Genomic DNA, 26,549 nt, shown 5'->3' with positions numbered 1-26,549 from the left:
TGCTGAGACTGGGGCCTAGAGGATGTCAGTTTGCTCCGGCTCTGGGGGCCTCAGGGAAGCACAGGGGCCTGCTCCTTGGGGGCCACCTGCAGGGCGTGTCCATGGCCATGTCCGTCTGGTCCTGGGTGGGGCTGACTCGCCCCTGCTGGTGGCTGGCACACAGTAGGTGCTTAGACTTGGGACTTCTTAGGACTTCCTCCTGGAGGGGCTGGCGGTCTGGGGGGACTGCTGACACGGTCGTGGGAGCACCAAGCCCTTTGCAGTGTCTCTCAACGTCAAGTCCTCCCGCCTTTGGCCTCACGCTGGCTCCGTGCTGCCGCCCCGGTCAGAGGGCTGGCTGCCACCATGTGCAGCTCGGCGAGGAAGGGAGCCTGGCCGAAAGGTGCAGTTTTCCAGGTCGGCTGACTTCCAGGCATGGGGCGGCGAGGTAAGAAAGGCTGGGGGGCTCCTGGTGACAAGGGAGGAAGTTCCCTTCCGGAGCACTGGCGGTGGAGGCACAGGCAGCGGGCACTGCGTGGGGCAGAGACGTGTCCTGCCCACCCCCGGCTTTGTCTCTTCATCCAGGGTGCTTTCTGGGGGATCCGTCAGCCCGGGCCGTGGGCTCTCTCCCTTTCTAGGAGCCTAGCACACAGTAGGTGCTCAGCAAACATTTACTAAATGGCCCAGCTTAGCTCAGCATCTTCTTTTTCTGCTGGGCAGTGGAGGTGCTGGAAGAATTATTCACCCCCAATGTCACCCCGTACCCGCCACAGCTCCGCAGGTCGGGCCTCTTGTCTAGGAACATGGGTGGCCTTGGCCGTGTCTGGGAGGGAAACGGTTGTAAGAGGCGGGGGAGATTCAGGCTTTGGAAGCTGGCCTCTCTGAGCCACTGCAGCCTGGACTTCTAGGCCTGCACCTCAGTTCTGCTGCATCCGCGTGTCCCCGACCAGCGCACGGCAGGAGGGAAAGCTGCCCGAGACACCACCTGGACCCTCGGCCTCCTCCCGCCGGTCACCACACGCTGGGCAGGAGCTGCTGGGGCCATTCTGGGACGCCTGTCTGGTGTCCAGGGATGACCAAGGGCTTTACAGGGAGACAGGCCTCTTTCTGGAAGCCAGGGCTGCCTTTCCGGGATGGGGACCAGGGAAGGGCGGTGTGGCCCTGGGGTTCCTCCACTGACCCTGACCTACCCGAGTGCTCACCCCAATGGGAGTTGGATTTGGCAGAGAAGGTGCTGGTGGCATTCAGGGGACTCGCCATACCGAGAGGGTCATGGCAGCAGAATTCCGCGGTCCCGAGCCCTCACCTGGATTGTAAAATCCACCCTGGTCCGGCTTGTCCCCAGCCCCCAGTCTCCGGGCCCTCGCTGGCCTGCCTTGATCCTGACCTGCTCAGGGTGCCGTGACCTTCTCACCCTGAGCTCCTTGCGGGCTGGTCATTGTGGCTGGGGAGGGGAGGGAGGAGGAAAGGGGCGCGGAGGCAACAGTCTGGGGGCGTTCATTTAAGATTCTCCCATGTTCCTTGGGATTCTGAATACCTGTTAACCCTAAAAATACAGCCACCTCCTGCGCATGCCCTGTGCCTGGTGCCCGCGGCTCCATCAGGCAGCCTCAGCAGGCGCCCGCTTCCTGGCTGAGTGGGACTCCAGGCCACGGGGTCTGGTCCTAGACTCTCCTTTTTAAAGGGAGACTCCGAGAGGGCGAGAGGGAGACAGAGAGGGAGGCAGCCAGCACAGAAGAAAGAGGGCTTCCCTGGGGCTGGGCCTCTGGCCCCAACCTCGACCCAAGGGTGGCGGGGGGCGGGGGAGTGGCACCTACCTCCCTGGGCCTGTCTCCTTTGAGAGTAAAAGCAAGAAGTGGGCGCTGCTCCCTGAGGCCCCTGTGAGCACACGGCCGGTGCCCTCTGGGAAAGGCTTGCTCCGGTGGCATGAGGGCACAGCACGGACCCCGAGGTCATGCCTCAGGGTCAGACATGGCCCCTCCTGAAGGGGAGTGTAGGTCCCTGCACCCCCAGGTGGGCTGGAGAGGAACGTGCCTCCACTGAGGGCAGCACTCCAGAAAGCCTCGGCGCCCAGCTCCCAAAGGACTCTTCCAAAGCGCCCAGCCTGCGGCTCCTGCCTCCATGAACCGGGCGCCAGGCCTGGGACGCAGCCTGATCCGCGAGGAAAGCGGGACAGCTGGGCGCGCTGGTGGTGGAGACGAGGGGTCACAGAGTTTACAGAGTCTTCCCTGAAGCACCCACAAGTAGAAGTCTCTATATATCTGTATTTATATTTATACATATATAATACTCAGACGCTCTATTGAGGAAAAGCACACATCTACAGGTTCCTCCCGCGCAGTCCTTCTGTCCCGCCAGAATCCGTAGAGCTAACCACAGGGCAGCCGGTCCTGGGCCTGTGGCCGAGGGGCCTACGGTGTGGACACCCTGCGGGCACTTCCGGCTTATCCAAGCCCTGCAGCCGCCCTCACGCCCTTCTCTCCAGGGCCTGGCTCAGTGCTCCCGTTACCACTCCCAGAGCCTCCTGGAGACTCGGGGTGTCCCTCAAGGGGCACCTGCAGTCTCCCCATCATGCTCGCCAGGACTGCCTGCGCTGCTTGGGCATGGGCAGAGGGCCTGGCCCAGGAGCGGGGGTGTCCTGGAAACAGCAGGCGGAGGGAGGGAGCTAAGGAGAAAGGCTGCTGTAAGCAATGCTTCCCAGGGGGCAGCGCTGGGAGCGGTGGCTGGGCTGGGCTCTGCCTGGGCGCAGTCTCGCCCTCCATGGGCTGGTCATCGCTTCCTGAAGGGCAGCCCCACGGCCACGCGGAGGCCCTGGTGCCTCTTAGCTTCTGCTAGGGGTGGGGTGGGCCCTCCTTCACCCCTTGGGGACGCTGCCGGCAGGCGTGGGGGTGTACGGCGTTATTTGTAGGGCCGCAGGAACCGGGACACCTTGGAGCGCAGCAGTTTGATGAAGGAGCGTGGGAACATCTCTTTGGACTCCTGGGCCGTGTACTTGAAGTAGTTCTGGGGGTGCGCCAGCACGTCGAAGAGCGCCTTGATCAGCTTCTTGTCCTGCAAGACATGGCCGGCCGGGTGAGGCAGGCTGGGCTGGAGGGCCCCGGGCCGCCGCCCTCTGCAATGCCCGGGGGGCCTGGTGGGGGCTGAGGGGTGTCGGCACAGGTGGGGGCGGGGGCAGATGTTGGGCTGCTGGTGAGTTTCAGGAGCCCACACTCTCTGCCATAAATGGCTTTTACTTTTAAGTGTCGAATTTAAAAAAAAGTTTTATTGATTTCAGAGAGGAAAGGAGAGGGAGAGAGATAAAGAAACATCAGTGATGAGAGAGAATCATTGATCAGCTGCCTCCTGCACGCCCCACGCTGGGGATCGAGCCCGCAACCCAGGCCTCTGCCCTGACCGGGAATTGAACCGTGACCTCCTGGTTCATGGGTCCATGCTCAACCACTGCGCCCCGCTGGCTGGGCTCGAATTAGTATTTTATAGTCTATTGGGGGAGCATTTGAGATCTTGCTCCCGGCATATGTCAGTTTGGCTCAAATAAACTCTTAAACAAACAGTCACCTGGTTTCAACGTTTGGAGCGCCAATGCTCCTTATTTAAGAAGGGCTCTCCCGCAGAAAGCAAGGCACAGCAAAAGCTGTGTTGGAAACCAGGACACGGAACAGAGAGCACGGGCTTTGGGGGCCAAAGACCTGGGTTTGAAACTAGTTCCAGAACCTGCTCCCTAACCTGGGAACGGCCTGGCCCTCTGAAGGTAACTCCCCCGTGTGAGGAGGGGGGTCCCTCCTCTCAGGGCTGAGTGGGGGGCGGAGGCAGCAATGAACAAGGAGCCTGGCGCACAGGCCTACGTCTCGCCAGCACGGCACCCGCCTCGGGCGGCCTCACCGGGGCCTTCGCACGGGCAGACGTGGTCTGCACTGTGGTGCTGTCACTTGGGAGCCGGGCCCCGTCTCTGAGCCCAGGGGGTCATGTCTAAAGGGGGCGATGTGACCCGGAGGAGACCCTTAGCAGTGTGAGCCTGGCTGTGGTGTCCCAAGGGCTCCAGCAGACCCCCCACATGGCCCACGGAAGGGTTCAGCGAAGGCAGCCACCATGCCACGGACTCGTCACACTGTGACACGACCCAGCACGCACTCGTCATCTCTTACACACGTGCATGCAGCATCATGCCCTTGAGAAACACTCGTGGGTCCCTCTGTGTGCCAAGTGCGCTGCCAGGTGCTGGAGCAGAATGCTGGGCATGGGCCCCTGCAGCCCGCCATGAGGAGGACGGGCGGCAAATACTGACACCACGGGACACACCGAAACTGCAGGGCTGACGGGAAGGCCCCGGGACTCTGAGTACGACCTGGTCAGGGAGGTCCAGGCGGCTGCCCAGAGGATGGGCGCCTGAGCTGAGAGCAGAGGCTGGGTGGACGGTCACTGAGGAAAGAGGCCGTGGTGCGTGGAGTCGGGGTGTGGAGGCCCGGGCCCTGCTGGCCCAGGTATCCATCCTCGCTGAGCGCTTCTATTCTGAAGAGCTGCTCCCAGCGGTGGGGGACAGAGGGCCAGGCAGCAGAGGACAGGTGAGGGGGAGAGAGGTGGGCACCGTCTCCAGGACAGACTGACAGGCCAGGAGGACCCTGTCCCCACTCACCAGCTGGGCGCCAAGGAGGAGAGGAGGAGCTCCGAGCCCTGAGATCTCCAGGTTTGTAACCTCTCCACTTACAACTGCCTGCCCGCGGCCAGCACAGGCTGGGGACCCAGGGCTGTGAGCTGTTTCTCAGCCCTGGAGGCGGGGCTCAGAGGGCTTGCCGGGGCCACCAGCTGGGAGTGACAGCCTGTGACTGCCCAGCTCCACCCCTGCCCTGCAGGCTCAGGCCCTGTCAGCAGGGGCTGAGCCTGGAGCCTGGGTGCTTTCTGTAGGGGCTGAGCCCGGAGCCCGGAGCCCAGGGCACTGAGTGCAGGGGCTGAGCCCAGAGCCCAGAGCCCAGGGCGCTGAGTGCAGGGGCTGAGCCCGGAGCCCGGGGCGCTGAGTGCAAGGGCTGAGCCCAGAGCCCGGGGCACTGAGTGCAGGGGCTGAGCCCAGAGCCCGGGGCGCCGCAGGGGCTGTTTTGAGCTTCAGTTACCCGCCAGCCTAAAAACAGCCCTCAGCCCCTCATCCAGACTGGCCAGGCACCCTAGTGGGGACCCCCACCCTGCGCCGTCTGCAGGGGCTGGCCCCTGGGGTGGCCTCTCCTGGGAGGACCCAGGGTCTTGACCTGGAGTGTCAGCTGCTGACACCACGGCCCCTCCCCTCCCCTCCGTGACAAGGTGGCTGTGTCTCCGGGCCGTGGATGGGATGAGGAGGGAGTCCGTCCCAAAGGCAGCATCGGATTCCATTGATTTAAAGATACTACTCTGTCAACTACCCTCACTTCACAGATGAGGAGAGGGGCTCAGAGCTGGTCAGGGACCTGCCCCAGGACAGGCCACCAGGTCGGGGGCTAGACCCTACAGAGAGCTGTTTTGGAGCTCCTGGTCTGGAAGGACAGAGGTGCCAGCCTCAGCCCCACCCCCAGGGCCCTCTGACCCCCCACCTTCCCTCACTAGGGGAGCTGGGCAGGGAGGTCCCTGGAGCCCACAGCCTGTCCTGGGGTTGCACGAATCCCTTCCCATAGAGAAGCTCACGCACCTTCAAAATCTCCTGGTGATTCTCTGAGGCGTAGAGCCGTCCGTCTCGAACGATGTCTTCTATCAACTGCTGGTAGTCCTCTGCGAGCCGCCCGGAGGGAGGGAGGGAAGGAGGGAGGGAGGTAAGGGCTCCAGACGCCTCAGCCCTCTCCCCCACAACCTCTGCCCCCTCTGTGCCAGCCACAGGCAGCTCTGCCTCTGAGCCTGTGTGCCCTGTACCCGCACTGTTCTCCTTGAGGTTTGGCGAGCTAGAAAACTCCAATTTAATCCTCAAAACGCTGCTCAGGCGGCATCAACTGCTCTCGCCTTAGTGCCTCGGACCCATTATGAGCCTGTCCCGCCCCCCCCCCCCCCCCAGGCTGGAGCCTCTGTGGCCTGGGCGGCCTGGGCTCGGGCCAGGGTGGCCCACGTACCGTCGTAGGTGACATAGGGCACCTGGAAGCCTTTGCCGCTGTTGCCTTCGTTGGATCTGAACTGGATCCAGAGCTTCCGGGAACGGGAGGTGAAGGCGATGGGCCTCTCGTAGGTCTGGCAGGTCTCGTAGGTGGTGATAGATGTGGGCGAGGCTGCGGGTGAGGACACACCATTGCTCCTCTCCCGCTCCCAGGACCCAGCGCCCACCACGCCCCCTGCTCCAAAGACCCTCTCTCTAGTCTCCGCACTGTTCCCTCTGCCTCAGATGCCCTTCCCCACCCTCATCCCCAGTTCCTAATTGTCCTGCTGAGCCCGTGTCCATGCCCCCTCCTCCAGGAAGCCTCCCTGACTGTTCATCCTCCCTGCAAGGTGCCGCTCTGCTCTGGCAAAGCCTTTATTAGAGCCTCTCTATAGGGTGTCACTGTCCTGCCACCTGCTCCTCAAGACCAGGGCTCATGCCTGCACCAGCGCAGAGCCAGGGCTGAGGTGGAGGCTCAGGTGTGGGGAGTGACCCCGCCCTCTTCTCACCGCCCTGGGAGCCTTCCTGACTTGCCTTTGAGGTGGGAGAGGCTGGCTCCCCTGGAGCTCAGCCCTGTGTGTGCACAGTGGAGGGAGGGGGGTAGCTGGGGGCTAGTGACAAGCATGGGCAGGGGACAGGGTCCCAGGCTGGGTTCTGAATTCCCATGGGAGCCTGGGCAGTTCCGGGCCCTCTGTGACCTCGGTCCTACTGGAAGGTGGGGTTTTCCAGCTCATCAGCTGCACTGTGGGAAAGACGATGACGAGACCCAGTGCAAAGGGCTCAGCCTGCCCGGGCTCTGCTGGTCTCTGCACCAGGGGCAGCCGAGGCCCAGGTGGCAGGTGCGTTTGTGCGGCTGCCTGTGTCCTCCCCCGACCTCTGACTGGGAGCTTGCCCCAATGGGCACCACTGCCCCACAGCAGCGCCCACTGGGAGGAATTCAGCTGGTCCTGGGGGCACTCACGGGTAACTGCCTTGCTGGCTGCCATGGCCATCTGGGCTCACACCTGTCCGGTGGTGGAGGGGCCACCTGAAGACTCACCACAGGCCCCTGACGGGGGTGACAAGCCAGGAGGCTGGGGCTCATGGAGGGGAAGGGGCGGGCTGTCGACCCTGGGCATCCTGTGTGCGGGCACACACTGGCCCTTTGCCACATGCCACCCCCACACTTCAGAGGAAGGAGGTGTGTGGAGGATGGGTCACTCCTGGGCCTCACCCTGGCCTGTGTGGCAGGACCGGTGTATGGTCAGTGTAGAGACCCGCCGGGACCAGGTCCTGATTCCCATGCTCAGGGCACCCCGGAGCTTTCCAGGCCTTTCCACAGAACGCTGCAGAGCCCACGGCTTAGAGTCAGAGAGAAGTGGATTTACACCCAGGGGTGCCCTTGCCGGTGTGGCTCAGTGGATAGAGCATTGGCCTGCAGACTAAAGGGCCCCAGGTTCGATTCTGGCCAAGGGCACATGCCCAGGTTGCGGGCTTAATCCCCGGTGGGGGGCGTGCAGGAGGCAGCCGATCAATGATTCTCTCTCATCATTGATGTTTCTATTTCTCCTTCCTCTCCCTTCCTCTCTGAAATCGATAAAAAATATATATTTAAAGAAAAATAAAAAAATAAACCTGGGGTGAAGGTGCGGCATGTGGCCGAGTCTGCCTCCGCGGCACCTACCGCTCTTGCGCATGACCAGGACGTCGCCGCACTCGTCCTCAATGGGCAGGAAGATCTCGGGGACCACGATGAGGATCCTGCGCTTGGGGGGCGGGGAGATGTACCACACGCACTCTGCGTTGGCCGGGTAGTCGCCGGGGTAGTTGGGGGACTCGATGTAGCCCATGTAGTCGCCGAGCTCCCCGCCGCAGTGCTGGTCTGTGGGCGCGGGGCCCGCGGGGCTGGTCAGGCCCAGCGGATGGGTGCCCTGGCCAGCTGGGCCCTCAGCAGCCTTGGGGCTGGTGGGTGCTTTGTCCCCACCTTGCCCACCTCCACCCGCCCCCCAGTCAGCCAGACTTTGAGCTGCCTTCTCCTGGGGACCCTCTCACAGCCTCCCTGGCCTGGCCTGGCTTCTCTTCCATAGACCCAGACCCCGAGCAGGGCCTGGCCCGCCCCGAGGTGCAGGCCGCCCTGGTGAGCAATGGAACCGAGAACGCCAGGTGCAATGATGGCGCTCTGCAGAGCGGGCCGAGCCGGGCACAGCCTCTACACCGTGGGGCTCCCTGCCCAGGCCCCTCCCAGCACCCCAGCCCCTCCCAGCCCCCCCAGCACCTACTTTTGCAGTGTGTGACGTTGGTGGAGCCATCGAAGTCAGTGCTGGTGTTGCCTGGGCAGGTGATGCAGTGGTTCTGGCCAAACTCGGGCTGGTAGGTGCCGACGGGGCAGCGGATGCAGCGGTGGGAGGTGGTGTTGTAGTGGTGGCCGGGGGAGCAGTGCACTGGGGGGCAGGGGTGCATTGGGGGGGGCGTTCTCCCCAAGGCCTCCCTGAACCTGAGGTCTCAGCAGAGTCAAGGCCCTTCCCCACTGCCTGGTGCCCTCCCACCCGCGTCTAGTCCCTCTGTCCCCACCCTGTCCACAGCGTGCAGAGTGCTCTGGGCCTCCGCGGTCTGAGCGGGTGGGGGGGTTGGAGGGGGAGGAGGGGGGAAGCAGACCGAGTCTGCCTCGAGGCCAACATCCCACTAATGAGCATGCGGCATGTGGCAGGGGCTGTGGGGAAGGAAACGTGGATTAGGGTGGAGTTCCCCAAGGGCCACTGAGAAGGGACTTGGGCTCCAGCACACAAGGACCCTGGAGGCCGCTCTGCCGGGAGCAATTCTCAGGGAGCAGTGGGGTGACTGGCTGGCTGGCGGGGTTCAGGAGAGAATGAGGGAGAGGGAGTGGAGTCCAGACACTCGTTCTATGAGGCTGAGTCACGGGAAGGAAAGGAGGCAGGAGTGGAGAGGGGGCGCTGGAGCTGGGGCTGCCTCCCTCAGAACGAGGGCTCAGAGAACCCGTGTTCCTAGCACATGGGGGTGTCAGAGGGGCTCCCCAAAGGCGTGTCTGAGAGGGAGCGTGCCTGTGCCCCGGGTGGGGAGGAGTGGTGGAGCTGCAGTCTGGTGGCCCTGGAGGGATGGGGTGTCCAGTGGGGTGACTTTGACCTGGCCCCACCGTCCCTGCTGCCTCTTGCACTTACCTTCCTGCCCCACCGTCCCTCTACATGAAGCACCCAGAGGAGCGGGCGGCTCCCCTCACCATCCCGGGGGCTCAGAGCCCTTGCCCGCAGCTCAGGCTGTGGGAGCCCCGCTGTCCTGCCCAGTGGGTGGCACAGCCGGTTGCCAGTGTCCAGCACCTGACGGCTCCAGGCTCCGCCTCTGACCCGGAGGTGTGTGGGTGGGAAATGGTCACCTGGGGGTGAGTGGGGCGCCCTCACCTTTGGCCTCGCAGTCTTGGAAGGAGGCCATGCCCTCGTGCTTGGTGAGCAGTCCCCCTCCGCAGGGGAAGCAGCTGGTGCGCCCGGGCTCCGGCTGGTACGTGCCCACGGGGCAGGCCTGGCAGGGCCTGAAGCCATCTGCGGAGAAGGAGCCGGGAGAGCACTGGCCTGGAAGACAGAGGCCACGGCTCACTCAGGCCGGCAGGAGTGGCCTCGTCCAGCCCTGCCCTCAGCCCTCAGCCCTCATCTGCCCCTGGGAAGGGCACCAAACACGAAGGTTGGGGTGGCTAGGGGGAGGACCCTGGGGGAGGGAGCCTGGGGTGCCCGAGCCTGCCACCCACTCGTGGTCACGGCCGTGCGACTTGGCCAGGCCTGGCTCTCCTTCTCCCATCAGCAAGAGGAGAAGAGGCCTGTGCCGAGCCGGGTGTGTGTGGGCCCCACAGTGAGATGGGGAATGGGGAGGTGACTTCTTTCAGAGGGACTGTCCCCCGAGCGCGGGCCACACCAGGGCTCTCAGCTCAGGGCTGACACTGCCTTGGCCTGTGCGGGAGGAGGGCTGAGGTCCCCCGGGGACAACACCTAGCGAGGCAGGACGGAGTGTCCCTGGCGTGGCCTGCAGGGCGGCTAGTGCCCTTTCGGCCCAGACTCTGGGTTCTCTGCTCCCCGCCCTCTCCTTCCCAGCTGGGCCCACACTTGCCTCCACATTCAGATACGTTGCGGGCACCAGCCAGGCCGAGCCTGTCGCTGCTGGGGCACGGAGTGCAGCTGAGCTGGCCTTCCCCATCCTGGTAGGTGCCCGGCGCACACGGCACACACTGGCCAGGATCCCCGCTGAAGTAGGAGCCGGGCTCGCAGGCCACTGCAGGGGCAGAGCGGAGAGTCCCCTGGTGGCCGGGCTCCTGGTGCCTCCGGGCCCCCTGTGAGGACCCTGGCGGCCAGACCTGGTCCCAGGCCCCTCCTGGCTGTTCCCGCTGACCCCTCCCACCGTCTTCTGTGCAGGCTGCGGTCCAGGCTCCAGCAGGACCTTCGTCCTCTCTCAGCCCACATCCTGCCTGCAGCTCTGAGCCCTTGGCCTGCGTACATCTGCCTCCTGGATGAGACACGGTCATTTCGTCCAAACCCCACTCCCCTGCTTCCCTGCTTCCCCCTGTGGAGGGAGGTGATGCCTGAGGATGTGGGACAGCAGAGAGCAGGGGAGTGACAGAGCAGGAAGGCAGGGGCAGAGATGGTGGGATGCAGACAGAGCCAGTGTGGTTGGCTGCACTGAGCAAATAAGCAAACGGACGAGCAACAGAGGAAGCTGATGGGGAAAGTGAGGACTCTGAGACATTCCCGGGAGGAGGGAGGGCGTGTGGGCTGGAGGTGATGCTAGCAGGCGCTGGGGCACGTGGGGCTGAGGCTGCCAGTGTCCACAAGGGGGATCTGGGTGAAGAAACACGGAAGTTGTGTTCTGTCTGGCAATGTTTCTTAAAGTTTGACATGATTTTAAAATATGTTATTAAAAATAAAAGAATGAAGAAAAGGGGGGAAAAAACGGCAGAGAAAGGCAGCACTGCCCACTCCACTGCCTGAGCCAGGACCCCGCCCTCCCCGCCCTTCGGATCTCCTGCCCGCCGCTCCCCGTTCCGCAAACCCCTTCTCCAGCTGCCCCTGTTATCCTCTGGCCCAGCCCGTGCTTTGGATTTGGATTTGGGGTTCCAGCCGCCTCGTTAAGGTCTTCACGGGGTGACCCATGAGCGGCTCGCGCTAACAAGTACAGGGCAGCTCCGCATCTGGGTCTCTCCCCGAGGCCCCCAGAGCAGGAGGTGTGGCCACTCTGCCCACCCGCTGAGAGCCGCCGTGTGGCCGTGTGGTCCGTGTGGTCCCGAAGCCCCTGCAGGTCCTCTGAGTGCACCGCGTTCTCTCCACCGCCCCTGCCACCTCCTGAGTCTCCCCTCTGCCTGGCCTCCCTCCACCGCCCGCCCTCCGCTTAGCGTCCCCACAGCGGACAGTGGGCCAGGTGCTCCCAGGCACCCAGAGCAGCCCGCCCGCCCGGTCCGATGCTGCATGTTGCCCGGGTGTGCCCGCATGCTCACCACCGGCCTTCTCTCCCCAAGTGAACCACACCCCACGCTCAGCACCCGGGGCTGCTGCAGCCCCCCTCCTCCCAGCAGGCCCCCTGGAGGGGTCATGTCACCAGCCTCGTTCACTTGGACCTGCTGGCCGTGCCGCACCCCTGGGGGCCCTGGGCCTCACGTGCTTCTGCTCTCGGGCCCTGCTCTGCCCTCAGCCCCCCGCCCCCCCTGGCCCTGCCTCCACTGTCTCGCTGGCCTGTGCTCTCCGTCCCACGGGGACCAACACGCACTGAGTGGGAGCCTCGCCCAGGGCCCGGCGCCAGGGAGTGTCTTCCAGGACAGCCGCTGTGACAGTGCCACCTGCTCCTCTCTGGCGGCCTCGTGCTTCTCTGTCCCTGCCCTTGTGTGCCCCTTCCCCGGGCCGGGCTGCGTGGAAGGAAGGAGGGAGAAAGTGGCTGTGCCGGGACTCACCGCATGTGCTGTCCTGCAGCGTCTGGCCTGTGCTGCATGTGCCCTGGCCCTCCGGGGCCTTGGCCGGCTGCTGGGCCACCTCGTACTCAGTGCCCGCGACCTGGATGGAGAAGAGCTGCCGGCTGACGGCCTTCCGCAGGGTCCTGATGGCAGCCTGCACGCTCTGCTCTGCCCGCCTCCGCACGCAGTCCGCCTCGCAGGTGTCTGCAGGCCGGAGAGAACGTCTCACACCTCCCCCCACCTCCCCCCAGTTACCTCTTCCCCAGGCTTCCCCTCTGCCCTCTGCCAGCACCGGCACCGGCACCGCACTGGGCCAGGCCACTTGCAGCAGCCCTGGGGCGAGGCACCATTGCTGCGTCCATCTGACAGATGAGGAGACTGAGGCTCCCAGAGCTATCGCCTGCCCAAAGCCACGAGGCAGATCTGACTGGAAACCAGGCCTCTGCCACTGCCACACATCCCCTCCCAGGGCACACCCACTGACGGTGCTCCCACTGCCGCTCAAACATCCTGCCACCGTCCCCAGGAAAAGGCCCGGCTCCCTGGCCTCGCACCCAGGGCCCCCCTGGCGTGGTCCCCCGTGCGAACTCCGCTTTAGACGCCCTGACTGCTGCACGGCTTTCTGGACACAGCTTGCTCTCTGACCTGTGCCTTGGCCTGTTCTGCTTGCTCTGCCTGGATGCCAGTCCCGGCCCCCCCTCCATTGGGTGAACTTTCATTTCAAGCCCTGAATCCAACGGCACCTCTGGGAGGACTTCCTGGGGCCCGCCCGGGGGTAGACTTCAGGTGCCCGTTGGTTCTCACGCCCCTCCACCTCGCGTCTCCCAGCACAGGGCGGTCTGTGTGCACATCTGCCTCCCCGAGGCTGGAAGTGCCACCAGTGCGGGGGGGCCCTGGTCTGGTCCCCGCATTCCAGTGTCCAGGGCACACACAGCCACATGTGCTGACAGATCTCAACTCCTCTCACCGCTCACCACTCACAGCCAAGAGGAAGGTGTTGGTATGAAACATGAGCCAGAATTACCAGGCCTTTGGCTGGTCTGTTCTGGGAAAGCTGCGGGTTAGCCCTCCAGGCCTGTGGCTGTCCCTGGGCCCTGAGCCCTGCTCCTCTCATGGCCCTGGGCAGCCTCTGCCATCCTGGCTCCGGGCAGTTCCCTGCCAGCCCTCGCCTGCCATGCTGGCCTCGACCTCCAGCAGCCATGGCTGGGCTGGGAAACAGCGCCATGTCCACAGACCTTGCCACCCCCCAGTGTGTGGGCCTCCCCGATGCCCTCCACAGCCCCCGGGGGACCCCTCACCCACCTGAGGCCTCTTCCTTTGTCTCCACCTCGAACTCTGCTGTGATGTGGGTCACCTCCTTGGATGGGGACTTCCGGCCACGGCGCCTCTTCTTGGAGGAGTCACACTTGAGGGTCACAAAGGTCACGTGGCTGTTTTCTGGACAAGGCAGGGGCCGCTGTGGCCAAGTGGCACAGGCAGGGAGCAGGTCCTACCCAGCCGTGCACACAATGGCCTCGTGGTCCCACGTGCACACGGGGAGCTGAGGCTGGAGGCCAGGGCTGGCGCTAGGTGCCAGAGGGGCTGGTGGCTGAGCCGGCTCTGCCTCCGGCACATCCCTGTGCAGCTGCACCACAGGCTCCGCTCAGGGCGGGGAGCAAGCCTGAGGGGCTCGGCGATCTTCGTGGAGGCAGAGCGGAGCTGCCTCCCTCCTGGTCCCCCTCACCAGGCTCCCCCGCTAGTCCCCGCTGGACCGGACCTCCTCCTGGGCCGCCCTCACTGAGGAACGCGTTGCTGAGCGAGCCCCGTGATTCCTGCCACTGGACAGCCAGGCAGAAAGCCCTTCCTCTGGGGGCTCAGTGACCCCTGGTGAGGCAGCGATGATGGTCCCACTTCCTGCTGGCCGCCTTCCCAGGGACCCCATCGTGGCCTACAGTGCACAGGTGTGGCCGCTGGGCTGAGGGGCCAAGGGGTAGCTTTCAGCAGCCCCCGCCACGCTGGGCCCTGGCTCCCAGCTCCCAGGCACGGGAACCCCGCCCTGTGTGGGCTGGTACCGGGCGGCCCACTCACCCAGCAGCAGCTGCCTTGGGGCCTCCTTGGCTGGCTCCCGGCTGCGGGGCCGGAGGTGGCACTTGGCATCTCGGATCTTGAAGCGCGCCTTCTGCCTGATGGGGACGGTGGGGGCACCTGGGGAAACCAAAGTCCCCCAGGTGGTGGCCTCTCCTGTGGGCAGGAGGTGGTGGGGCCGGGGCTGCAGAGGGAGTGCCTGGGTGTGAGGGGCTGCCAGGGGGGAGGGGCCCTCCGCTGCCTCCCTGCTCTCCCTGTGAGGCCTGAGAACGGAGAAGTGTGGGTGGTGGGGGCAGGCTGAGCCAGGGCCTTCCAGCCAGAATCTTGTGTGGAGGAAGGAAGGCCCGCACCCTAACCCCAACCCCAGAGCCAGCTCACGTGGCCTGGGTGTTCAGGGAAGCGGGAGAGGAGAGGGCAGCCGGGCGGGAGGGTGGAAGTCTCAGATGCCCGACCACTGCTTCCTTGGAGGAGCAGACCAGAGCCCCTGGACTAAGGCAGCAGCAGTCACAGGTGCTGAGAGTCACGTCGTGGGTTAGACACATGCAAAGGCCATGCCACTGAGTCTGCATCCTGGACGGGACAGGCGTGCTCCTGCCGGGTGGCAGCTGCCTGGGCCATGCTGGCACTTGGGGGCAGGGTCTTCCCTGGCAGCGCTGACTCAGGGGCTTTAGAACTTAATGGCCCCAGCGGGTGGGACTCGCGCCCCTGAAACCCACACCTCGGGGTCAATGAGCCGCTCTGTGCTGTGGTCCAGGAGTCTCGGGGTCAGAGGAGTCCTTCCATGGTCCCATCCCCGCAGCCTGCTGAATACCAACACCCAGGAAGGTCCCCTCTGGGCCGTGCCCACCCCTCACCCCCTACCATGGAGCACCGGTGGGGGCGCACGGCCAGGCCAGGGCTACCTGCGCAGCTGGGCCCGGAGCTGGAGCTGGTGCCGTTGCGCTTCTGCGGCGTCCTGCCCTGGAGGCTGGGGACCCCGCAGCTCAGGCTGTAGCTGTTTTCTGAGTCTGTGGAGAGGTGGGTGGTGAGGCGCACCGGCACCCTCTTCCAGCGCCCCAAGTCCCCCAGGCCTCAGAGGGGCAAGGGAACGAGATGAAGGTCAGGGCCTAGCCCAGCCGTGGGCAAACTACAGTCCGCGGGCCGGATCCGACCGGTTAGGCTGTTCTATCCGCCCGCGGAGCCGAAAGCGGAGGGTTCTCTTGCTCTCCCCTCCGCTCCTTCACCAGCAGCAGTGTTAACATGGCAACGTCGGGAAACACGGCCGCAGCTCCTTCTTCTGAGTCCAGTTTAAGGACCCACTGTGGCCCTCAAGTCAAAAAGTTTGCCCACCCCTGGCCTAGCCTGTCTCAATTCCTTTCTGCTACGAGACTACAGGGTACGCGGAGCGGAGGGACACTGTGGCCCGTGGAGACCCAGGCAGCTGCCCAGGGCCACTCCACGAGCAGGGCTGGGCCTCACCCCCCTCAGGCTCCTTCCTGGGGAGCAGCAGGAGCGGGGGCTGGACCCGGGGAAGGAGCCCGCACCCATCCCATCCCGGGACAGCCTGGGTTACCTGGCACAAAGTGCGTGTGGGCCGGGCAGGCGAGGGAGCAGCTCTCCACCCCGCCCGTCTTGCTGCACCACAGCTGGGCCCGGGGGAAGGCCTTGGCCGGAGAAAGGCACCTGCCTGTGTCTGAGAAGGAAGACAAGAGAGGCGTGAGGGCCACGGAGGGGGCTTTCTGAGGGGGATCCCCCTCACCTGTCCCAGGGCCAGGCTGTCTCGGTGGGAAGGGGCTGGGAGACGGCAGAGTCCACAGGCCCAGGATTCGGGCTCCATCCCTAGTGGGCGTGCAGGAGGCAGCCGGTCAATGATTCTCTCCCGTCATGGATGCTTCTCTCTCTCTCTCCCTCTCCCTTCCTCTCTCTGAAATCAATAAAAATATATTTAAAAAAATAGCCTGGCAGGTCCTCAAAGCTAAACACAGGACCACGTGGCCAGCAGTTCCATCCCCAGGTATCTACCCAAGAAAACGGAAACGTGTTCCCACAGACCCTGCAGCGAAGGCCAGAGCGCCCTGATGGAACAGTGCACCGTGCACCGCTGACGAGGACACAGCGCGGCCAGGTCCGCTGGGACAGCGTTCGGCAGCACAGGGAATGAGGGCCTTGGCCGCACGGCTGTCGTCAGCGCATCAGCCTGAGGGCTGGAGGCTCTCAGGTTTGTTCCCTGCCAAGCGCGTGTGTTTGGGTGGCAGGTTCAATTCCTGTTCCCGGTTGGGTCCCAAGTGGACGACAACCAATGGATGGGTCTCTTTCACATCGATGTTTTCCTGTCTCTTCCCCTCCCCGCTCCCTTCCACTCTGAAAAATATCAACGGAAAAAATATCCTCACTCCTTGAGGGAGGATTAAAAAAAAAAGGACCGAGGCCCTGGCAGAGCTCCGACGTGAGCGAGCCCTGCAGACACTGACGGCCGCCTGGGCCCGGGCCCGGGCCGGAGGGGATGGGGAGTGGCGGCTACGGGCTGGGTTTCTCTTTGGAATGAAAACGCTCTAGAACTGATAGAGGTTGCACAGCTGTGACCGTACTGAAAACCATCGACTCACACACTTTATTATTTTTTAAAGCATTTAACTTGTTTGTTTATTTATGTATTTATTTTGTTAATACTCGCCCAAGGATATTTTTCCATTGATTTTTTTAGGGAGAGTGGAAGAGAGAGGGAAAGACAGAGAGAAACATCGATGTGAGAGAAACATAGTGATTGGTTGCCTCCTGCACAAGCCCTGACCAGGAATCCCCAGGCTGGGGAGGAGCCTGCAACCAAGGTACGTGCCCTTGACTGGAATTGAATCCAGGACCCTTTGGTCCACAGGCTGACACTCTATCCACTCAGCCAAACCAGCTAGGGCACTCTTTATTTTTATCTATATTTAAGTATATTTTTATTGATTTCAGAGAGAAAGGGAGGAGAGAGAAACAGCAACGATGAGAGAGAATCATTGATTGGCTGCCTCCTGCACAACCCCTACTGGGGATTGAGCCCACAATCAAGGCATGTGCCCTTGACCGGAATTGAACCGGGACCCTTCAGTCTGAGTGTGGGGGACTGTCCAGACCCCGAGCACCAGCAGAGGGCGGAGGATCCCTCGCTCTAGGAGGCCTGCCTCACGCTGAGGGGCTGGCAGCCTGGGCAGGGGCGGGTCTGAAGAGACCCGGATGCTCCCCTGTGCTCCCCATCCAGGCTCTGCTGCTGCTGCACCCGGAACCCCCACCCCCACCAGCTTCCTTGGCAGGACAAGGGGGAGCCAAGGCCTCCACTCCCTCCCTCTGAGCCTCCAGCTCTTCCTGAGCCCACTGCACATGCGGTGCTGTACGTGCTGAGCCCAGGCCCCCTCCCACCCCCAGTCTGTCTGTGCTCCGCTGACCCCTAGGCGCCCCGCCACCGTGCCCCCTCACTTCTGTAGGACTCATTCTCGTCAGCCAGGGGCCAGCAGCAGAGGCACCTGCCCAGCACACGCCTAGATCACCCGCCTGCAGAAGCCACTGCCCCTCCCTGCCCACCAGGCACGGAACAGAGGGGTGGGTCCCAGCGATGCCCACCCCAGGGCACCTGCCCCAGGGCACTCACCCACGCAGTCCTTCCGGTTCCAGTGGAGTCGCCTCCCTGGGGGGCAGACGCACTCGAAGCTGCCCTTGGTGTTGACGCAGCCCTGGTCGCAGCTCCCGTTGCTCATGCTGCACTCGTCCACGTCTGCAGCACAGGCGGGGGGAGGGCAGGAGGGTAAGGGCAGGAGGGGCAGGACTGGCCAGCCCAGGCCACGCCCTCGGGGCAGGAGGGCTGGGAATCCCCTGACCCTAGCCTGACAGTCACTGTGCAGACACGGGGCTGCACACACGTGAACACACACACGTGAGCACACACAAGACTCCCACATACACCGACACACCCCTCCTGCCCAGACGGGGGCCGGGCAGAGCAGTGGCACAAAATTAAAGTTCCCATCAGGTCTGTGGGGCAGGAGGAGCACTGGCCCAGGGACCTTGCAGCCTCTTCTCACTGTGGGACTTGGGACAGGCCCTTCACAGCCCCGCCTCCTGTCCCATGGGCACCAGCGGAAAGAAGTCACCTCTGAGCCTTTCCTCCTCGGACCGCCAAAGGCCAAAAGCTCCCGTCGTGGGGGAGGGCTAGACTGCATTCACACTGGGGTGCACGACTGTGAGCAACCCGGCCGCCCGCATTTGGGGAACGGCCGGCCCAGGGAAGCTGGTGCCCTGGTTTTGGGGAGTCCCTGCAGCCTACCCCAGGTGCCATCCCCAGTACCCGATCACTTCCCTGCCCCACCCAGCGGGCCCTCACGGCTGCCCCAGGCACAGAGAGCGAAGAGACACCCAGGACCACAGGGGACCCGTGTGCATACACCTGCCAGCCGCAAGTCTGTGCCTCCTCTGCGCCCCTCCCGCCCTGCCCGAGCTCTGGCAGCTCCGGCTCCCATGTCTGGAGCCGTCTCCACACTGGTGCCTGGGTTCTGCTCTCCTAAACACATGGCAGCCAGAGTAGTCTCGGTACATGAACTTGGCCATGTCCCAGTCCTGAGTAAAGCTTTCAGGGGTTTCTCTTCTCACAGGGACTAGAGCCCAAGTCCCCTCCGGGCTCATGAAGCCCCGTATCCCACCTGCACCTCCCGCCTTGCTCACGGGGCTCTGGCTGCCTCTGGGTCACTCTGCCTCAGGGCCTTTGCACATGCTAACCCCTCTGACAGGCTCCCCCTCATCTTGACCCAACCACTCCTCCTCCAGGATCCCTCACCGCCTCCCTGCTCTGCCCTTCTCTGTTGCCACTTCTCCCACTGAATGAACTGCCTATTGGATTCTCTGTGGCAACCACCCTCTTCCCGACGGGAGTTCCCTGTAGCTGTTTCCAGGTCTATGCCCACAACCTGGCCAAGGCTCAGCACCCAGTGGGTACTTGCTGCCCCTCCCTATCCTCCTGCCTTTCCTTTGGCTGAGCCCCTCTGCCCACCAGTCCCCAGCCTCCCTTAGCCCCCCAGGCTCGTCAGGGTGAGGGTGAGGGCGTGGGGTGCGGTGCAGGGGGCCGTGCGGCCGGCGCGTGCCTCGGGGGGAGGTGGCCTTGGAGGGCAGGCTGCAGACCTCCGCAGTGGGTTGTCCCGTAGAGCGTGTAGCCGCGGTGGCACACACACTGGAAGCTGCCTGGGGAGTTGACACAGATGTGGTCGCAGGTCCGCGCGAAGGAGCACTCGTCAACGTCTGCGTGGCCACAGGGAGAGAGTTTGGGGAGGCGTGTCAGGTGGGCGGAGGGGCACGCCTGCCCTGGGCCCGGCTCAGTGCACAGCCCACCGGCTTCCTGTCGCTGCCTGGCTTTCCTTTGTCTCCACTGCCTGTGCTTCCAGGAGCCACCTCGTGTCTTCTCTGGAGGTGGGCAAGGTGGGAATATCTTGAATGGAAGGGTTATTATGAATTTCTGCCATTTTAATACCCCACAGTTAACTGTGATTAGGATTAGTTTTTAATTTTTTTAATATGTTTTTATTGATTTCAGAGAGGAAGAGAGAGAGAGAAATCTCAACGACAAGAGAGAATCATTGACTGGCTACCTCCTGCACGCCCCCCAGTGGGCCCACAACCCGGGCATGTGCCTGACTGGGAATCGAACTGTGACCTCCTGGTTCATAGGGCAATGCTCAATCACTGAGCCACGCCGGCTGGAGTGGTCCTTAACCCACCTCTGCAGGAAACTGACAGGGGCTAAGGAGGCAGCTGAACTGGGGCATGAAGCCAGGCCTCCTGGTTGCTGACCAAAGTATGTTTTCCCATCACCCCACATGCCTCTTCAGGAAACAAGGGAAACAGCAGACAGACAGGAGCAGGGGGGATATGCTGCCCATGGGGGGAGTAAGGTGGCCTGGACAGCATGTGAAACCTGACTCTGAGGTTCCTGGCAGCCGGGGTGAAAAGGAACAGTGTTGCTGCTGGAGAAGGAGTAAGCCACACGCTCACAGCAGACAGGTCTGAAACCTGACTCTGAGGTTCCTGGCAGCCAGAGTGAAAAGGAACAGTGCTGCTGCTGGCGATGGAATAAGCCACACGCCCACAGCAGACAGGTCTGAGCTGCCGAGAGTTTGGAGGACGGCCCCTGGGCACAGGTGGTGGCGCCTGCTTCTCCATGGGCACTGCAGAGGGAGCTCATTTTCTGAGCATGTCAGCTCAGGTGACCGCACGCATGTTCAGAACACATGTGTGTTTGCAATAACGTGCTGTGGGCGCTCAAAGGAGGCTGTGATCCCTTCTGGGTGGGGGTCCGGGGAGAGCTGATGCTGTGGCCCCTGGACTAGTTTGCAATGAAGGAGTTAGGGTGGGGGAGGGAGCTGCAGGCAAAGGCGGGAGGCAGCAGCACAGGGCGCCCAGGGATTGTGAAGAGCTTAGGGCGGCTGGGGAGGTGTCTGGGATCCCCATCCCCGGGGCCCTGAGTGCCAAGCAAAGGCACTTAGACCCCTCCCTGCTGGAGCTGGGGAGCCCTTGGTAGTGCGGGGGCAGGGGTGGGGCATGGCCAGAGCCTCAGGCCTTAGAGATGAGTCTGGAAGAGGCTGGAGAAGACACGGCCAGAGACCAGAAGCAGACACGTGGCCGCCTCCTCTTCCACCTTGGCAGCTGCCCGCCTCTCTCACAGGGCAGCTGGGGATGCAAAGTCAGGGGCCCCCTTCAGCCCCCCACAGGGCAGAGGGAGAAACAAAGTCGAGTGCAGAGGGGCCGTGATTGGGGCCTGGACAGATGCTGAGCTCCCAGCACACCCTTGTGCCCTGAGAGGAAGCCTGGCCCTGGGTTGTGCTGAGCCCCTGGACGGGCTGGCCCTGGGCCCTCCCTCACCCCTCAGGGCCTCGAGCTGCCCCGGAGCCAGGCTCTGAGCCGCAATCACAGGCAGAAGCTGCAAGCCCACAGCCAGACTCGGCCATGCGTGGCTGCAGCTACCGGAACCCTGTGGACGCGAAATGACTAGACCGTGACAGTCATCGTGACAGGCTTCCCTGGCCCGGCCCTCAGCCACCCCTCCCGAAGCTGGCCCCCAGGGTACCCCTGTATTCTCAGTGGCCTCATCCAGCCCCACAGAGCTCCCTCTGTGCTCCCCAAGCTTCATCAGCCCAGCAGTGCCACTTCCTGGGCGGGTTTACCTCCCTGGCTCCCCCTGGAAAATGCCTCTTTTTCAAGCATTTCCCCTGCGCCCCACCTCAGGAAGCCCTCCGACCACTCTCCTCACTGCTCACGCCCCGGGCTCCTTCTGAACCGGGATGTTGGCTGGACTTATCCCGCGCTCTGATTCTTGGCTTCTGCCCAGATTTCTCCTCCCATTACCCTGCTCCTAGCAGGTGCCGAGACCCTATAAAGGACATCGGAGAGCACCTGCAATGTGCCGTTGCTTCCACCAGGTGGCAGCACTCCACCGCTGAGGCCATGGGAGGAGGGGAGGGGACACAGCTGATGATCTCTGCTACCCACTGGCTGAGCCCCCTGGGATCCCTGCTGCTCTCTCCCTGGGCCCTGGAGTCATAAAGGACAGGGAGGCGGGGAGGGCAGCGCACATGCTAAGGACCCCAACACTCAACCTGTTTCTCCCAGAGTCGGGACAGCCGGCAGGTGGACTGTCCACCCCACCCTCGCCTCCTCTCCCAGAGCCGGGACAGCCGGCAGGTGGACCGTCCCACCCCACCCTCGCCTCCTCTCCCAGAGCCGGGACAGCGGGAGGGGAAGGGGCCGGGCGGAGGCATGTCCTGGCACCGAGAAGGCTCACCTTGGCACGTCCGCTCGTCGGTCAGCAGCTTGTAGCCCTTGCGGCAGCCGCACTCGAAGCTGCCCACGGTGTTGCGGCAGGAGTGGTCGCAGCCCCCGTTGTTGGCCAGGCACTCGTTGATGTCTGTGGAGCCAAGCGCGGGGCGAGGAGAATGGGCTGCAAGGGGGGGTGATGGCCCAGCACCGCCCTTCCCTGACCTGCTGTGCCCACTGCCCAGGGCTGGCCTCAGTTTCTCCACTGAACATAAGGATGGGGGTCCCAGCTCAGCACCACTGCTGAGCTGGGTGGTTACACCAGCAGGAGGATGGTTACACCACTTCCCCCTGGACATGGCATCGGGTGCTGTCGGGCAAGACCGAGGGCTCTGTGTCCTCTCACCACCTGAGAGGGCAGCTGCAGGGCAGTGAGGCCGGGGGGAGGGGCTGCCTTCCACGGCTGTGACCTTGACTCTCGGTCTGTGAGACCAGGATCGGAAGCACGTCGAGGGTAAGAGAGTGACAAGGATCAGCGCTCAGTGGACTCGCAGTGCCCGCTGGTGGAGGCGCTGCAGACGGCAGCGCAGCCTGTGGTCCCGGGCCTGACGCTCAGTCTGCCTCTTCTGCTCGCCCGCCCTGCAGCTGCCCTCTCAGGTGGTGAGAGGACACAGAGCCCTCGGTCTTGCCCGACAGCACCCGATGCCATGTCCAGGGGGAAGTGGTGTAACCATCCTCCTGCAAGCCCACAGCCAGACTCGGCCATGCGTGGCTGCAGCTACCGGAACCCTGTGGACGCGAAATGACTAGACCGTGACAGTCATCGTGACAGGCTTCCCTGGCCCGGCCCTCAGCCACCCCTCCCGAAGCTGCCCCGCCAGCTTTGCTAGGCTCTGGCCAGCTGCCAGACGGTCAGGAGACCCTGCCCCTGCGGTGCTCCCTGTGGGCCAGCCGCCAGCCCCCAGGCGGTCACCCCTCCGGACAGGACCCGGCAGGTAGAGAAGGAAGAGCTGACCTCCGGGACGGGCACACAGGAAGCAGCACAGAAAGGACGCTCCGCCTGGGCCTCTGGCCCCTCTCAGCAGGGCTGCCCACTCAGGTTGCAGTGCCCCCTGGGCCTGACCGGAGCCGAGGCCGCACGGCCCCGTCCCGTGCCACAGGCACCTCCCTGGGAGCGAGGTCACTCTGCCCAGGTGCCGGAGTCCCCGGCAGGAGACTGGTCCCATCCCGCCCCGCGCCGTGCTGCCCTCGCTTGCCCCACACCCTCGAGAACAGACGGGAAGTCGCGAGGCCGGCCCAGTCAGGGGCCCCGGCATCGCCAGTGTGGCCTCCCCTGGGGACTAGGGGCAGATGGGGATCTCTAACTGGAAGCTCCTTGCAGAGCGAAGGCCCGCCTCAGCCCTGCCCAGCTGGCTGTGTGACCCGGGCAGGGAAAGGCACCTCCCGGGAACTCGGGCTCCCAGTGTCGCTGGTGAGACGGGCCCTGCACGTGGGACTGGGACTGCCTCTTCAGGGGCGCCTCAGGCCTCTGCAGCCGCGGTGCCATCCCTCCCCATCTGGACCTGTCGGCTAAGGGCTGTCATAGCAACCAGACAGGCGGCAGGAGGCATGTTTGCTCAGGCCAGGCCGGTGCTGCAGGCTGCTGGGGTCACCACCTGGGAAGCAACCCCCAGCTGCAGCCGTGACACGTTGTGGGAGCCCTGGGCACAGGTAGCTCCTCTACCTTCATTCTGACGCGGTGCATGGGTGGGGGTGGGGGTGGGCAAAGGGCAGCTCTTCTCACTTCCTGCCTCTCTAGACTCCCCTCCTTCTCCACTGTGCTCCCACCAGCCCTCGCCAGGCGGCCAGAGTCCCCTTCCTGTCCACTGGTCTTCTGTGGCCTCCCGCTGTCCCAGAGGAAAGGCCAGTCCCATTGCAGGCCGGGCCCGGCCCCCTCGCCTGCTCTCTCTGCCCCCTGGCTCCTGTCTGGGCAGCCCCCACCCAGCCTGCCCTGGGAACACTGCCCCCAGAAGCCTTCTCTGACCTTCTCTCAGCTGCTCCCTTGTCACTGGGCCTGCCCTCGGGGCTATGGAAGGGCCTCAAGCACAGAGGCCAGGGGTGGGTATCAGGCCCATCGGAGCAGGGCCTGGCACAGGCTGGCACAGTGACGCCCAGGGAAATGAGGGAGTTAGGGGGCTGAGAGGAGGGCGGGGTCTCGAGCCATCTGCTGGAACATTCAAATGGTCAGTGTTTGAGGGTCAGCACTGTGTGTGTGGGGAGAGGACGCAGCCTGGCCACCCAGACGCATGCGGTGAGGGCTTTCGGGCGGGAGCAGAGGGAGGAGCTGGGGGAGTGGGCTGGGTGAGGGGCAGAGGCAGAAGAGGGAGGAGGGGAGCAGGCGGTGGGTGGGGTTCTCTGTTCTGGGAGGTGCTGGGACGGGTGGCTGGTGCCTGAGGAAACCCGGGCTCCAGCTCAAGAAGTGGAGGCCCCAGACGCCCTCCTCTCGAAGGACCCGCTAGGAGGACATTCTTCCCAAGGTCAAGGGGGTGCAGCCTTGAGACCGGACCTGGGCACTGCCTACTCCCTTGAAACAAAGCGAGGGCTTGGGGCAAAGCCTCTAGAACCCCCTTTCCCACCCGGCCTCCACCTGCCCTTGCGATCCCTCTGGATTTCCTGAGGCCTCTGCTACCTGACCTCCAGCCGTTTGCTTGACAACAACCCTTCTGGTTCCGGAAGACACGGCCTCGGTCCTCTGACACGCCCTCCGGGCCCGGCCAAGACCAGGATGTACACACCGTCTGGGACTGAGGGGGCCGGCACTTCCTGCCTCCGGGCGGTGGGGCTGAGCAGGGGCCGCGTGCCTCCAAGTTCAGGGTCCTCAGACCCCGGCTCCTCCTGCTCCAGCCGCAGGCAGGTCCTTTGCACCCTCAGCTGAGACCAACTTCACTCCTCCAGTGACAAGGACACAGAGTCCTTACTTTTTAACAGGGACTAGCAGACAATCCCATCAGGGATGACCAGACCCTGCCTCCCGCGTCCCTGCGCCACGCGGTCACAGCTGTGGGGGCGAGGAAACACTCAAGCCCGACCCCTTGGGGAACCACACGAATCGCGAGGCCAGGAAGGCACCTGTCACCCAACGTGCAGCCCAGTTCTGCTAGGAGAACCCTGTGTTTGTGCCCCGGAGCCTGGAGGTGCGCGGTGGGACAGCATTCCCTGGGACGCCGTGGGGGCGCGGGTGCTGAGCCTCCCTCCGCTCAGCCCCTCCCCAGACATGCAGACGACAGCTCAGCCTCCTGGCCCATGCCCACCCCACCGGCTGGCATCACAGGCCCTGCTCCGCCTGCCCTGCAGTGGCCAAGGAGCGGAGGCGGGCACTGCCCCCGGCTCCGGGCTGACCTTTGCACGTCTTCCCGTCGGGCTGCAGGGTGAATCCCACGGGGCAGCTGCACCGCACGCCCGTGGCCGTGTCCTTGCACGTCCGGTCGCAGCCTCCATTGTTGACGGCACATGTCTCTGCGGAGGGAAAGGACAGAGCTGCCTCGTCTCCTCGGACAGAAGCCACCTCCTCTCCCCACCCAGGGGGTCTCCTGAGACAGGAGACCTGAGTTCCAGTCCGGCTCTGAGACCCTCCAGCTGTGAGGCTTCCCTGAGCCTCACGTTACCCATCTGTAAAATGGGAGAATGGCATCCTTTCCGGGGTTGCTGGTGAACACTCATCACGATGATGGTGGACGGGGCGATGTTTGCAAACTGCAGAGAGTGGACTTGGGCAAAGGTATTGCCAACAGGGTCCCCCTACTCCTGAGGGCCAGTGCCGATGGGCCTGGCTGGTAGTTAACACCCGGCCAGGTTCCTAAAGCCTGGCCCTGCCTGGCTCTGGCACCGAGCCCAGGCTGCCGCTCGCTGGGGCTCCCACAAGCACCCCAGCACGCTGGCCCGTGGCCCTGAGCCCAGGGGAGGTTTGCAGAGCGCGCACCATCCATCACCGCAATGAGGCCGGGCCCAACATCTGTTCTCACTGAACGAGACGCCACGGGCATCTGGTTTTTGTCCACTTGAAGCTTGTCTAGGGCTTTTTCCCTCTTTTGCAAATTTAAAGGAGCTGGAGTGGCTGTGGCACAACTGAGGTCACAGGACCTGTCGTGCGGTGAGAGTGATCCTCCCCAGGCCCGCAGGAGGGCCCGTGGAGCCAGGTCGCCGGGCGCAGGTGGCCCGCACACGAGGAGCCTGGCTCCCGGGCCTCGGAGCCTTCCCATCTGGGTTTCTTCCGAGCATCTGGCAGCTTTGATCCTGTGGGAGCTGTGCCCGCCTGGGCTTCCCTCTTTTCTTGGCTGCTGGGAAGCGAAGGGCCATGGACTCCTCACAATTTTATGACCGTGATGCCCTGCCTGCTGCCTGAGCTTCCCCTGGGCGCCTGGCCCGAGGCCTTTCCCAAGGCCCCCAGTTCATTCTGTCTGTCCATCCGTCTGGGGTACCTGACTCCTGCTGCTGCCTTTGGGCCTCTGCACGGAGTCTGGGATGAGTGTGGGGGTGGTGACTAAGTGCATGCGTACCCCAGCTGCTCGGAGTCCTGACACTACTTAGACCAAGTTCCCGGTGCCTTCCCTTTGAACTTCCACTTGTAATGAGGGCTGTGCAGGCAGAGGAGGAAGCTGACTTTGCCTCCAGTGCGTGGGGTGTGCGCCTGGGCTCTGCGGGGTGGCCTCTGCCTCCTGTGTGCGTCTGGGCTCTGCGGGGTGGCCTCTGCCTCCTGTGTGCGTGGGGTGTGCG

The 26,549-nt window shown here is 63.9% G+C and overlaps 2 protein-coding genes across 2 annotated transcripts in view; both read right to left on the bottom strand.

Moving 5' to 3' along the window:
• The window catches only part of TTLL12 (tubulin tyrosine ligase like 12), a gene marked incomplete at its 3' end in the record, with an annotated part of 40,449 nt that extends 39,210 nt beyond the window's left edge, over positions 1-1,239 (bottom strand). The window contains 2 exon segments of the mRNA XM_015571907.1: positions 744-802; positions 1,170-1,239. Of these exon segments, the coding sequence (XP_015427393.1) occupies positions 744-802; positions 1,170-1,239 (129 nt within the window).
• Positions 1,240-2,223: 984 nt separating this feature from the next.
• SCUBE1 (signal peptide, CUB domain and EGF like domain containing 1) overlaps positions 2,224-26,549 on the bottom strand; it is a 90,595-nt gene continuing 66,269 nt past the window's right edge. Inside the window, exons 8-23 of the mRNA XM_006775994.2 lie at positions 25,176-25,292; positions 21,826-21,948; positions 19,173-19,289; positions 17,653-17,775; positions 15,595-15,714; positions 14,945-15,049; positions 14,046-14,162; positions 13,281-13,415; positions 11,979-12,182; positions 10,151-10,312; positions 9,454-9,621; positions 8,320-8,481; positions 7,725-7,922; positions 6,042-6,194; positions 5,630-5,709; positions 2,224-3,030 (exon numbers count right to left, since the gene is read on the bottom strand). Coding sequence (XP_006776057.1) covers positions 2,878-3,030; positions 5,630-5,709; positions 6,042-6,194; positions 7,725-7,922; positions 8,320-8,481; positions 9,454-9,621; positions 10,151-10,312; positions 11,979-12,182; positions 13,281-13,415; positions 14,046-14,162; positions 14,945-15,049; positions 15,595-15,714; positions 17,653-17,775; positions 19,173-19,289; positions 21,826-21,948; positions 25,176-25,292 — 2,237 coding nt within the window. The 3' untranslated portion in view covers positions 2,224-2,877. The remainder of the gene's footprint in view (positions 3,031-5,629; positions 5,710-6,041; positions 6,195-7,724; positions 7,923-8,319; positions 8,482-9,453; positions 9,622-10,150; positions 10,313-11,978; positions 12,183-13,280; positions 13,416-14,045; positions 14,163-14,944; positions 15,050-15,594; positions 15,715-17,652; positions 17,776-19,172; positions 19,290-21,825; positions 21,949-25,175; positions 25,293-26,549) is intronic.

The sequence above is a fragment of the Myotis davidii genome, unplaced genomic scaffold (assembly GCF_000327345.1).
Source record: "Myotis davidii unplaced genomic scaffold, ASM32734v1 scaffold428, whole genome shotgun sequence".
In the NCBI taxonomy this organism is placed as follows: domain Eukaryota; kingdom Metazoa; phylum Chordata; class Mammalia; order Chiroptera; family Vespertilionidae; genus Myotis; species Myotis davidii.
This window is presented reverse-complemented; position numbering and strand designations above follow the sequence as displayed.